Source organism: Heloderma suspectum, chromosome 1 (assembly GCF_057233095.1).
Source record: "Heloderma suspectum isolate Gila_16-S chromosome 1, 16-S_ref, whole genome shotgun sequence".
Lineage (NCBI taxonomy): Eukaryota > Metazoa > Chordata > Lepidosauria > Squamata > Helodermatidae > Heloderma > Heloderma suspectum.
This window is the reverse complement of record NC_139458.1, coordinates 140,855,679-140,869,496: the sequence shown is the minus strand read 5'-3', so window position 1 is coordinate 140,869,496 and position 13,818 is coordinate 140,855,679. Positions and strand designations below refer to the sequence as shown.

Here is a 13,818-nt window from a genome sequence, read left to right as displayed (position 1 = left end):
TGTGCATGGGGGGCGGGGGGGGGGGAGAGGAAACAGAAGGAGATTTTATACACATTCAGCACCTGTAGCCAAAGAGGCAGAGAATGAAGGAGTCTCACAGAATTCAAAAGTTCCTTTTAAGTTATCTTTTTATTATTCCAAAGCGAACCTGGGCAATATTCTGAGTGTAAAGATGGTCAAATGTAAGTAAACATGAGGCCCTGGCAGTCCTTTCTGTTAAAGTGCCATCAAAATATCATATTCTCTTGCCATTCTAATTTTAAAAGACATATAACCCTGGACTGCCTATGTCTTCTGGTTAGGGCATCTGACTGAGGGAAGGGCAGAATAAAAATGTAATAAATAAATATGTAACACATATTGTGGCCATCAACTTTGTAGTGCCAAACACACCTCCTCCTTAAGAGGTATGCACACTTGTCACTTTTAGGGCCAAGCGAATGATGCTAAATGCATCACTTGTGGTCGTGTTTCGTTTTTGCCTACTGTCAACAGTAGGTGTGTGGTGGAATTTTTCGTCAGGGAGGTGGCATGAGGGGAGAAGGGGGTAACCCTTCTCCACTCCTGATATGGTCCCAACAACCCCCCCCCCCCCGCAAGCTGCTCTAAGCCCTGGAAGGCAAGCTTCTATTGATGCCAACAGGAGACTCCCCCCCCCCCCCCCGCAAACTAATACTAGCTTGAGGGGGGAAATTTTTGTCAAGACCATGTAGGGACGTATGGATTGTATAAAATCCTTCCATCTGTGTTTCGTGGATTGTCAGGCACCTTTCATTCCATTGTCAGAATCGACAGAATCCATCAACAGAATCAGATCTTTTTTTGTTTCCAAATTTGTGCAAATTCACATTTATGCTAATGTGTGGTTGCGCAAATCCACATTTATGCTAATGTGTGGTTGCGCAAATCCACACATGCAAAAATGCACAATTTCCCCCAAAATGTGCGTTTTCATGCTTTAGCCTATGGGGGACATGCACATTTTTGGCTGGCTTTTTAAATGTTGTATATTTTCTACGACAAAAATTTGGGAACGTTAGAAAAACAGTCTGCAAGTTCGTAAAATCTGCCCGACAGGGAAAGTCGGTCTGCTGCGGAATCTGTGTGTCAGATTCATTAAAATCTGAACTCATTTGGTTCCATTGTGGATTTCTCCAATACCGCTAAGACCATGCCAGAGGAAGAAAAAGATACCCCCCCCCCCAGCCATGCCTTGGTCCCAATGAGAATCCTGAATACAACTGCAAGTGACACATGAACTTGCACAAGAGTCATGTGTGCTCCCCCACAAATGTTTCCCTGTATACTGCCTTGTAAACACATAGCATTATGAATATTGATGAATCCTGCACCTGCTACACATATGGACACAGGTATCATGGCTGCAGACATGCAGGAACTGTTGCTCCTGCACAGTGCAGCAAGATGCGTCTGCAAACGCCACCTAAGTTTTGATCAACAACATCTGCATGCATGCCCACAGAGGTCTGTGGCGAGGGAGGGGAGGGGCTACAGAAGAGGGGGCAGACAATGGGTGGTCAAATGGACTGTCAGCATCTGCCCATATTCTGTCGTGCTCCACCCACCTATCTGGACAGCATGTAGCAATACACAGCAAGGGAAAAAATATCACAGGAACTGTAGGGTAAACAGCCCATCACAATTAGGATGCAAAAGCAGTGCTAGAAGGGCAGGAAAGAAGCCCTGTCTGGAAGTGTCCATGGCGCAAAGTGACACTGTGGATTAGTAGTACTGTGGTTCTGCTTTCCTTTGGCATTCATCTGGCTTCTGTTAATTCTCAAGCCAAATACTTGCAAATATTAAGTATCTCAAAGTAGAGGAGGGCATTTACTCTCGCATATTTTAATGTGATACTCCTAGCCTTCTTGGATGGGAGATTTAAGGAGATATCTTATTCCAACAGACTACGTTAATCCCTTCGTATCCCTGTAGATTATCTGAACACTATGCCCTTTTTCTTCTTCCCGATACAAAAGAGTTTGTTACAGACACTGTGGGTAAAATATTCACTGAGAGCAATGAGGATACAATGTAAAATATTATCTGACTAGACTAATTTTGATTTTTTGTACTAATAGAGATATCTGACTGATATTTTAGGATTTTACTTCTGTAAATTAAGTGATGACTTTGTCTTCTATTCTCCCATGTCAATTGTTGTATAGGTTTTACTATGAGGTCTGTGGACTAGATGAATAATCTGATTGAAAAATACTGGAGTTGGGAGTCCTTCAGGAGAGAAACAATTGGATAGAGGGCCCTTCTTAAACTGAACATCAGGAATAGCAATAGCTTAAGTCCCACTTAAGTCCTATGTAAACAATGTCAATGTGGAAAACCTTGCTGCTGAAGCTGATGTGAAAGTAAGCCACTGCAGTTTGAAAATGAAGGTGCAGACACAATCTAAATATTATGCAGGAGGGCTCAGTGTGCAGGATGCATCCATACATAAAATCCCACTTTGCCTGGAACCACAGAACTCCTGTATCTCCAGCCCCACATGGAAAAGCCCCATTCATATCAGAGATACTTCCTTATGGAGGACTTCTATCACTAAGAATCAGAAGCCACTGAGCAGCTATTCTGTCTTTTCTTTCTTAATGGATTTTCTGCAGTAAGAGAAAAGACAGAAGAATCAGCGGGGAAGCACAGGAAGGTTATGGGTAGAAGACGATGTCTGGACACCGCCATAAAATTCTGTAATTGGCAGGATGAAAGCCTGATCTGGAAGCATCCCAGCTCAATGGGTAAACACCTTGCGTGGTACTCACACAAGCGTAGCCAGTCCCAGCGCCTGTCCCACTTCTCCATCATCGCCTTCCTCTTCTCCGTCAGCTGCACCAGCTTCTCTTTTATCTAAAAGGAGAGGGAGGAAAGGGAGATTTTTTTCTCCCACAAGTTTCATGACTGAGTTTTTGGCAATTAGTTCTGTTTATTTATAATACTTGTCAGGATTCTGGTTTTCTTTTCGAAAAGAAAAACCCAAGGCAGCTAACATACTGTAATGGCCATAGGCCAATAAACCCATAGGCCAGATCTGAACTCCCCCCGGCAGGCCGGCTGGTCAGCTTTTTGACGGGCTGGCTGTGGCTGCCACTCACCTCGAAAAGCACAGGCAGGGGCATGCAGGAGCAGCCACCTGCAGTGCTCTGGGCAAGTGGAAATGGCTCCCCGGGGTTCCTTTTCCAGCACTCCATGGAGAACCAAGACAGAAAAATTAAAGGTACTGGGGGGGGGGGGCAGAGTAGTGGAGGTGAAGCTTCGATGGCTGACACTGCTCAAAGGAGAGCCGGGCACTGCCCTTGTAATTCCCCCAGTGTAGCATTGCTTCATCTGGGGCACTAGCAGAATTAAAATCCTGGAATGCAGTGCTCCTTTGAGCACCAGGGGAAAAATAATAATAAAGGGACTGGCATCAGTATTGTTGGGCCCTGCCGGAGCCCTGGCATTTGCCAACTAGGCCTAATGCTGATGCCAGGCAGAAAATTCCACCATAGACTGTAATTTATTTATGGATGAGAACAGATCCTGTCCTCTGAAAAGAATTCTGAACAGAACTGTTTCTTTGAAAACGTCACAGTGAGAGAGGAACTGCACAGGAACAAAACTCTAACCAGGCTCAGGGCTGGGGGAGGATCACCTCGGTTCCAGCAAGCCATGTCCACTGTTTACATCTCTGGGAACCTAGACAGGGGAGCTGGGCATTAGCAAGCTTACAGCAGGCTCTCTTATGCATTAGTCTGTTGCAAAGCTTCTGATGGAAAACCCTCACCTCTGTTGCGGCGTGGTGCTTGCGCTGCAGCAATGCTTTGCCAAGATCAATGCAGGTGATGAAGTTTTTGTCCCTGGTGTCTATCTCAGACTTTATGCTCTGGTGGTATTTCATCAGGAGCTCCACAGATGAAACATCCCTGAGATGGAGAAGATAGTTGAAAAATAAGGAGCAGAACATTTATCACACCAAACAATTCTCAGCAAGGCAACATTCAATGCTGGAAAGTTCAGGGTTGCTTCTCATGTTATGTTTTACGATGCAGAATAACTCCTGAAACTTGTTCTGAAAGGCAGGCAGATACTTTGCCTGACTGAATCAGTAAATATTACACTCAACTGGCTTCCAACAAGTTTCCTTTCCAGAAAGTCGCAGTTTGCAGGGGTCTTGAGAAGATTCCTTGAGAAGCAGCTCTTGAGGGCTCCATCAGCACAGCAAGAGTTGCAGAATAGTTTTCCAGGGTCTGGCAGGAAAAGTAACAAGACAAGAGAAGCCACTTCCCTTCCACCTTGTTACCTGGGTTTCTCCTGGGTTTCAATCTGCCAGAACACATTCTCCATCCAAGAGATGAGGTCCCGGACCATGCTAAAGAAACGGAACTTCTCTGCTGTATCAACCAGCTGACCGCGCCGCCCCTCACAAGCACCAAGCAGAGCCTTCCAGGCCTTCACCACCTCCTGCTCTTGCTTCTGGATAGTGAGGGCCTTTTCCCCAGCATAGGCTGCCTGCAGACGTGCTGCCACCTCCTGGAAATGCTGGACCTGCCACAAAAATCCAGAGAAGAGAGAACTTTATATTGAGGCCTGGGAAATCTGGGTTCAAGTACCTTGCAGCTATGCAATCCTCTCTCAGATGCAGTTTCCTAACATTAAAATGGGGACATGAATGGCCAGTTTCACCAAGCAAAGGAAAGGTTGAGAACCTCTGGCTTGGGATTATTGTCACAATAATCAGGCATTAAGGAGAACAGTCTCTTCTGGCCTCCATCGCAAAGACATTTAGCAAAATATCACTTCATAAGTTCAAAGGCTGTCCAAGGGAAATCAACCACCATCAGCTCTGGAAAACACCACACAGGCTGTTCCTTCTGCTCAATTTGCCTTTGGCTGAGATCCCCACATAGTCAAAAAGGCAACCAGGCCAAAAAATAAGTGAAAGGCCAGGGGTTATCTTCCCTGGAGTGCTCACACACACATGCCTCCTATTGTCTATGCCAGGCCTGACCTTGCCCTGCCATATGGTTCCCCATATGCCTTCCAGTAATCAAGTTGTTACCTGCACTCCCAATGAGTGGATATCTCGCTCAAAAGCTGTGTGCATCCTGTGGAAAGACTCTGCTGTGTTGACATCCCGGCCTAACTCCTCAGGCAGTTCCTTGTGCTTCTCCTCAATAAGACCGAGGATCTCACCTCCGTCGTAGAAGAACTTGTGCAGGTCATAGGAGGCAGCCAGCAGCTGTATCCTCGTGTCAATCAACTCTAACAGGTCAGCCCAGCTCTCATTCAGACTGTCCTTCCACTCCGCAATCGTGGCAGCCTCCGGGTGACCAGCATCAATCAGCTGCTCAATTATGAGATTGACGCTGTCCACCCGCTCCTGCCCGATGCCTCCCGTTTCCCGGGCGAAGTCTCGGAACTTTTCCCGCAGCAGCTAGCCAAGAAACAAACCACAGTGAACATGAGCCGAATGAACATGTGCATAATCCCCGCAAACAATGGATGCAACTTTCACACTCCAACCAATGGCATAAGTCCTGCCTGCCAGGTGGCAAGCCATATCCTCTGTACATAAGAGAACAATTGCCTCCAACGTTTCCAGATTCTGGATCCACCTCTAATACCACACGGCAACATGGAACTCTTTTCTTTTTTTAATTGCATATGCTGCCCAACCCACCTCCACTTATCTCCTTAGAGTGACCAGATATGGAGGAGGGCAGGGCCCCTATATTTTAAATAGTGTACAGAAGATATTTTTTTGGTAGGGTCAGCTTGTCATGCAGGAGTGAAAAAGCCACACCTACCAGTTCTTCTATAATACTATTAAAAATAATGGAACTCCATCCACTTTGACTCATGCTGTTGTCTCTCCCTCTCTCCCCCCCCCTGCATAATTCCTTATTTTTTTTAAAAAAAAATACAAAGACAATGCTGGTGGTGCTGCTATGGGTATTACTCACTTGTGGGGCCCAACCCACCAACTGAAGAGTAATGCTAAAGAATACACAGTGCATGCACCCTTGTTATAAGTAGGGAGTTCTCTGACGTATTAAAGACTAACACACTTATTATGGTGTACACTTCTGTGTACTAGAGTCTACTCGGTCAAATGCTTCTGATGAGTAGAATCCAGTCCACAAAAGCTTACTCAGTCATACATTTGTGAGCCTTTAAGATGTCACAAGACGGTTTGTTTTTTCTGCAACAGACAAACATGGAAACTGCTTATAACAATCATTCTTCCCAAAAGCAACATATAGCGTTTCCCATATCAAATGTATTTTAATGCACCCTGTCGCCTGAGAACAATCTTCTCTCAAGCCACTGCAAGCCCATGTACAGCCAAATGACACCGCTCATGACCTATGGTCCTCATTTTCATGGCACTATACCCCCTGAACTGGAACCCCATCTCAGAATAGATGGAAGCCAGGAACCATGGCCACGATGGACTGGCTAATGCACATTCTCACAGCGCTGGCTCACAGTGACATGGTCGAGGTCTTGCCCCATCTCTGGGGATGATGCCGCTACATCTCGCTCTGCGATCCACTGCTCCAGATCATCAACTTCTCGCTTCAGCTTGAACAGGTGGCACGTGTGCTCCAGCGTACGTCTGCGTTCCTCAGCCAGGTCCTTCAAGCCTGCATACTGCTTATCTACTTGCCCCTGCAACCGGATGATCTCCTCCCTGAAAAATCACGAAGAGGAGGTTTCTGAGACGAGGAAAAACAACACAATCCAGCATATACGCAAGGGACTAGGATTCTGGAGAGCGCCACTTGGTTTGGTCGAATGGGTCAGTCAAGATCGTGCTCTATAGAACTTTTAACATCTCCTGGCCATTATCTTGCGCAGCTTTGAGAACTTGAGCTACTTCGTTCAAACACGCTCACCCTTCTGGGTGGCCAGCAGACAGCAGCTTCTGTGCCCGGCCAGCCAACCGCTTGATGTTTTTTCCATAGTCTTCTACGGATCGCTGCTGGCGAAGGTGTCTCTTCAGCATCACAATGCCACTCTCTTCATCCTGGGACAACAAAACCCATTCAGTCATTGACGGGATCCTACTGATGGGACACTTCAGAGTGGAGCCAACCCCAGGATAGGAAGTATGGAAGCCACACTAGTCTAAGGGTGCTTCCAGACAGACAGCTCCTAGCACTATTGATCAAAAGGCATTGTGGAGCTACTCGTCTTTCCGTCTTTAACGTATTCTCTTTAATGTATTTTCTTTGGTAAGAAAACAGAAGAAGCGGTGTGAAAACACAGGAGGGCTACTCGCAGAAGATGATGTCATCTGGACACACACAGCCCTGCTAAAATTGAGCCATGTTGTGATTGTGCAATAAAAACCTGGTCTGGAAGCAGTCTGACACTGCATTCCTGTGCATACCTCCCTGGGAGAGAGCCCTATTAAACTCAATGGACATGTTTCTGCATAAACATGCAAAGGAACGGTATTCACTTTCCAAACATGTTTACTGATAAATTCTATCCAAAGAGGGGCATTGCTACTCCCATGCTTCTCTAGTAATTGCATAGTAGCTCTTCTCACAGACAAGATGTTTGATCCAGATTTAGTCATAGAGTAGACCCATTGAAATAAATGGGATTTTATTTAAGCCTCATTAATTTCAATGGGTCTGCTCTAAATATGATTAAATCTGGATCCAGCCCAAGGAATGTGTTAAACAGAGCAGAGACAGGGAGGAGATAGGAGGGAGGCTCAGACCAAAGTAGAACCCGTGCTGTTGAACACAGTCCACAAGCTCCATTCTGAAGGAAGGTGGAACTGTCCTTGTCACTTCTATGCTATATTGCTTTATTCTAGTTTGCCACTCTTTGTTGCATGGACAATTACTGCTTCACTCTCCCCAGGCATCTAAACATTATAATGTAAAATATTTTTCAAATACTGCTTCTGGGTGTGTGTGTATAAGGAACACACACACACACACACACACACACAGAGTTTCAGCTTTTCTTGCCACTGCTTAGGACTGGGAGCAGCTCCTCATAAACTATCATACTACATATGCATGCCTGTGTATACACACACACACACACACACACTCTATCATACTGGATCCCACTCATTAACCTTTTGTCACAAAATGTCTCTCACTTTGTCTTTGTCCCTGGAAAGTGCAGAAACACACCACCATCTGCAACTTGTTGTGAGGCAAAGGAGCTCACATGAGCCCTAACTAACTATCCCTGGCCACGAGCAGGGCTCTCAGCCAACACTGGTATGGTGCCCAGAGGCAAATGCCCTTAGGAATAACCCTTCTGTGGTGTCAAGAATGGTGTGTGCTACTTGGTTAACAAGTCAAGCGCTCTCACTTTTGGCTTCTCCTCTGTTACCATATAGAGTTCCTGCTCGCTTATCCAGGCTTCTGCTTCCCCAGCATCCAAGTAATATTGCTGAGCCTGACTTGCTTCTTCCAGGCGCTGCAACCTCTTTGACGTTTCCTCCTGTAAAGTGCTCCAGGAATCCCTCAGCTGCTTGAGGCGCTCTGCAGTCTCCCTGAGGTCCCCATCCCTGTCTGCTCCAGCCAGCATGCCCTCCCCTCTGGAAAGCACTTCCTCAATGCGTGGGGCATGGCCAGCGATTTCTTTCTGCAGCGTCTAGCAAGGAAAAGAGGCATTTTTAAGGGGGGCTGGATAAGATCAGAAACACATTTGAATGGAGTTGTCACTTTTATTGAGATGCATTAATGGCACTACTGATAAAGACATCAAATGGGATGGCAAGATTTTAGGCTTTGCTTGCAGGTTGTTCAAAGAATAGCTGCTTTACTGTGACACAGTGAGCTCACACAGGCACAAAAGCCTCCCTTGGCAGATAGCATGACGTGAACTTAGATTATAGATGTTTATAACACATGGGCTGAGAGACTCACTCTAGAGTAAACCAAGTTAAAAAGCCCAAACTCCATCTTTTACTGACCCAGCAGTTGAGAACTTGCATATTCCTACACTAGCCAATGGAAGATATAGCCTTAACTTTTTTTCTTTAAAAAAAACACACCTCTCATAATTCTGGAATCAGCATCCCAGGTACCTTCCTGAATGGTCACTCACTATCAACAAGATACACAGATAGAGCTAAACATTTCACATAAATAATTGGGAAGGCAGCCCACCCCATTTGGTAACAACTACCCTACAGACAACACTGAACTTTTGGATGTTTGCAGCCATAGGTCTAGTCACCCTATGAATCTCCCTGTCCTGCCCCAAAATGGAATTAAATTAAACCAAAAAAATTATGTAGGGACAGTGGGCAGACTCACCTGGTTTTTTTTCATAAGTAGCTGTACTGATAGGAGGTTTGTGCCATGGTCAGTGGACTGAGCAAGGGGGAGACGTTCTTGCACCCAAAGCTGAAATACAGAAGAGTGACTAATATGCAAGTAAAGAAGGGTCAGGCCATATGTACATAAGTGGGTGAAAAGGGATGTTTTTACTCTGATTATTATTGTTAAATCAATTTATACACCACATACCATACCTGAAGGTTTCTCTAAGTTTACAGAATCAAGATTAAATACATTATAATAAATACAAAACCCATCAGTTAAAATGTTTAAAACATTTAAAACCAAAGCTAAAAGCACAATAACTAATAAACTAAAGGAGCGGCACAATCATTCAGGGAAAGCTTGGGTAAAGAGATGGGTCTTTAACCAGCATCTCCCAAATACCGGGGGGGGGGGGCATTCCATAAGGTAGGTGCCACTACAGAGAAAGCCCGCTTCTGAGATGACACCAGGTGGAAATTTGCAGGATGCAGTACAACCAGCAAGGCCTCTTCCAATTATCTTACTGATCACATAGGTCTGTATTGGAGGAGGTGATTGGCCAGGTAACCTGGTCCAAAGTTACTCAGGGCTTTATATGCCAACAAGAAGACCTTGAACTTGGCTTGGTAGCCAACAGGTAGCCAATGTAGTTGCTTCAGCACTGGTGTAATATGTGCTCGGCAACCTGACCACCCCACTCAGCAACCTGGCCACCACATTCTGCACCAGCTGCAGCTTCTGGACCAAGCACAAGGGTAGCCCCACATAAAGTGCACTACAGTAGTCTAGACATGAGGTTACCAGTGAATGGACTACAGTGGCCAGGCTATCCCTATCTAACATAGGCTGAAGCAGCTTACTCATCTTCCTCATGGGGACTAGTTCTGCTGGAACAGAGCTCCCTGCATTCCAAACTAGGAAGAATTCTAGTCTCTGCTGATGCATATCTCACCAATTCATCTGCCAGATCCCGGTCCAACTGGTATCCAGCCCTGGCCGTTTCCAGCTCCTTCCTCTTCTTAGTCAATGGCTCCAAAAGATCCTGGAACCTCCTCTCAATGATCTCATGCTTGCCATCCATTTCATGCATATCTCCTCTGGCTGGAGGGGCCTGAGACAGCAAGTCTTCCATCTCTTTTTTCCGCACACTTACTTGCTCATCCAGTCGCTGAAATGAAAGAATCACTACTCATTCAGCCATCTTCCTCAATGTTTACATTTTTAGCCCACCCCATCCCATAGGCCCTGGGTTTGGTCACACATTTACTAGGCCTCCAGCCTTCCTCTCCTTTCCCATTCCATCTCATCTGAAAATAAGGAACCAGCACAGTGCTCTTTCCCCCACCACTGGAGAGAAGAGAACTGACAGAACCTTCTACTTATTAGTCACAGGCTATTCCCAATTATGGATGGGGACAGGACTTGTGGAGGTTCTTTTTGGTGAGGGGTTTAAGACTCATAAAAAGTTGAGGAGCCCTGTTCTAAAGGCAGAGGTGCCTACGTTGGAGTCAGGGTGGAGAGGGATTATTGCAGTCTGCCACTTAATGTACCTGAATTGTTAAGCTCAAGAAGCAATAGCACTAATGATGAAGGACTTCTGGATGCAAAACTTGCTTTTGTCCTTGCAGACTGTCCAGATGAGTTTCATAATCATATTTGCAATGCTATTAAAACAAGTTTTATAAAAGCTTCCCAAAAGAGTTTTCTCAGTTTTTCTTTGCCACATGAACTCTTTTCCTACCGAAGAGATGGAAACTTGTTACTCCATCATGTAGTGCTCTCTGCCTGCAGAGACAGGATATGTTCAGGTTTCTACCTTCTGTCTATACTCCACCTACTTTCTGTACTCCCTATGGTGCAACTATCTCCTGTACTCGTATACTGTTGTGTTGATCCAGGCAGCCAATATTCTCTCCAGCTTTACCTCTGTGCAACCTCCTAATTTGCCAGGTCTCTTACAACCTCTGGAAGGGAACAGATGCCCCACTTTGAGGATCCCTGCTGATGTAATGTCCCTGCTGACACTCATAGGATGCTTTTTTAAAGCGATCCTTGGGAGCAACATGGAAAGGGTATAGAAACTGGCTGTCTATGTATGTAACCTTTTTTGTGGAGGGTGCAGATCCATAAGAAGGACCAAACAGAAATCTAGAAATCACAAAGGCAATTTCTGGGAAAGTTATGGATAGCCAGTGCTGAGATCCTATGCTCACTTCAGTGATCATGCTCATGTGTTTACTTTTCCCCCCCTCAAAGGTTACATGAGAAAAAGATTCGGAGACACTGCACACTGTGGGCTGGTTTGCACAGCATGGCCAGCTCATAGTGGGTTATTTAATCAATGTTGAGCTGTGGCATGTGCATGTGGCCACCATTTCGATTGGGCCAATCAGGGGTTGCATCATGTCATTCAAACCCAGTCACCATAGGTTATTTGAGGGTTAAACAACCATCGCTTAACCCTAGCTGCAAATTGTGGGTTAAGTGAGGGTTGTTTAACTCTCGACTAACCCATGAAGACCAGGTTCAAATGACACGGTGCAACCCCCGATTGGCTCAGTCGGGGGTTGCATATACATAACAGTGGTTGCATGCACCCCACATGCGCTGTGGTGAATAGTGGGTTAATTAATGCACGAAGATCTGCCGTGTCGTGCGAACTGGATCTATGTGATTTCTCAGCAAAATTTGTACGGGCAGTTAGTCTTAGGACACATGAAAATAACCATCATAAAATTATTTGATGTTCCTGTCTTTCAAGTGCTTAACACTTTTTTTTTAAAAGGAGGAGTGATATGCGGGTTAGGGCAATTAAGTGATATAGTGCAAGAAATACTCAGTCTCTAAACAATTTGAATAAATGTGTTAACAGTAATTGTTTAACCTTGTAAAACTGTTCACAATTTAGCCCCATAGCAAAAGTACCTGCTTGGGGGAAAAGACATGTGGATCCCACAAAGCAAAAGAAGCATCATTAATTGTGATAAAAAAAGGTCCAGAGAATCCCTAAGGCACTAAAGGATTGTATGCCTTTCTCCCTGAGAGAAATATAGGTAAGGTGTTTGGAGAGGAATCGGTGTGTGTGTGTGTGTGTGTGTGTATGTGTGCCATTTCCTCTCATTTTAAGCAGGCTACATCACATCTCCACCGCGGTCAAATGCTGGTCACCGCAAATGAATTCCCTGCCTAGAGCACTAGCTTTTGTATCCTGAGAATGCCTGTCCATGTGCTGTTAAGTGGAGGAGGGAATGAGACTTTAAGAGGGGTGGTTACTTACTTTCAGGTTTTTCAGTCGGATGTTGACACTGGTGAGATCTTTCCCCTGGACATCAGATTTCAGCTGCTCCTCCATCTCACTGATCCATGCACCAAGGTCAGCATAGCTCTGTGCATAAAGGTCAGAGCGGTTGGCATCGAAAAGATGCTGAGCCTTCTCTTCTGTGGTTGCCTGCAGCTTGTCCCAAAGTTGATGCAGCTCCTCTAGCCTCTGACGAACAACATCTTCATACTGGGGCTTCTGCTCTGCCAGCTGCTGCCCTTCCTGGAAAAAGAGAGAGGGGATGGAGGAGACATAGTCAAATGTCTAAGGAGAAAAAAAGACTACTGATCTCCTCTCAAGGAAATATAGAGCAAAAAATGCAGGGTTGGTAGGAGAACAGTGCTCTCTAGTCAACCATCATTGTTGTACTCAAAGTGGTTGGGCAACACAACAATGACTGGTGGTGCTGGGCTGAAAGATGCCTTGGAAAGGGCCATGGCTCAGTGGCAGAGCACCTGCTTTTCATGCAGAAGGTCCCAGGTTCAGCCCCGGCATCTGCAGGTAGGGCTGGAAATATTCCTGCCTGAAACCCTGGAGCTACCAGTCAGCGCTGGCAATACTGGGCTAGGTAGCTTCCTATTGTCACTCTGAAGTCATCAGAGTAAAAACTATGGAATGCATCCAGAGACCTGTTTGCAGCACATCCCTTCAAACCTTCCTGTTCTTGTAGCAACCTGGATGTTAAGCCAGAAACATTTCCCACATTCCCTGATGCAGTTTCACCAAGTCTCACATCATTATATTATTTATATGCCTCTGACAAAATTCTCTGGAATTCTGGATTAGCCACAAGTGCACCCCCTAGGACAGCACACTAAGCTGAACTGGAGAATTCTACTGTCACTGTTGTTTTAGGGTGCCAGGTTCTCCTTCCTGTTCCTGAACCTGCTGCTGATCAGCTGTTCAGCAGGCAAGAAGAGAAAGCAAGGCAAAGGGGTAGAGGGGAGATAAAGAATGAGGCTAGAGGCTAGGAGTGGGGAGAATCAGAGAGATAAAGAGGTGTGGGGAGGAGAGGAATAGCAAGGCTAGAGGTTAGGAGTGGACAGAAACAGCAAGGTAAAGGGACAAGTGGAAGAGAAAGAGCAAGGCTAGGGGATAGAAAGGGAGAGAAACGAGAAAGCTAGGGATGGGGAAGGGAGAGAAATAGTGAGGCTAGAGGCTGGGAGTGGAGAGAGAGAGCAA

The 13,818-nt window shown here is 45.6% G+C and overlaps 1 protein-coding gene across 12 annotated transcripts in view; it reads right to left on the bottom strand.

The window, feature by feature from the left end:
• The window catches only part of SPTB (spectrin beta, erythrocytic), a 154,504-nt gene that overhangs the window by 25,221 nt on the left and 115,465 nt on the right, over positions 1-13,818 (bottom strand). For 10 of the 12 annotated variants that reach the window (XM_084804308.1, XM_084804326.1, XM_084804316.1 and 7 more), the window contains 10 exons: positions 12,595-12,858; positions 10,270-10,485; positions 9,309-9,398; positions 8,356-8,640; positions 6,909-7,039; positions 6,499-6,703; positions 5,069-5,443; positions 4,310-4,554; positions 3,794-3,932; positions 2,793-2,877 (listed from right to left, as the gene is read on the bottom strand). In XM_084804308.1, coding sequence (XP_084660434.1) covers positions 2,793-2,877; positions 3,794-3,932; positions 4,310-4,554; positions 5,069-5,443; positions 6,499-6,703; positions 6,909-7,039; positions 8,356-8,640; positions 9,309-9,398; positions 10,270-10,485; positions 12,595-12,858 — 2,035 coding nt within the window. Of the gene's footprint in view, positions 1-2; positions 2,631-2,792; positions 2,878-3,661; positions 3,706-3,793; positions 3,933-4,309; positions 4,555-5,068; positions 5,444-6,498; positions 6,704-6,908; positions 7,040-8,355; positions 8,641-9,308; positions 9,399-10,269; positions 10,486-12,594; positions 12,859-13,818 lie in introns of those variants that run through there. The other 2 variants (XM_084804384.1, XM_084804394.1) reach the window with 2 other exon arrangements.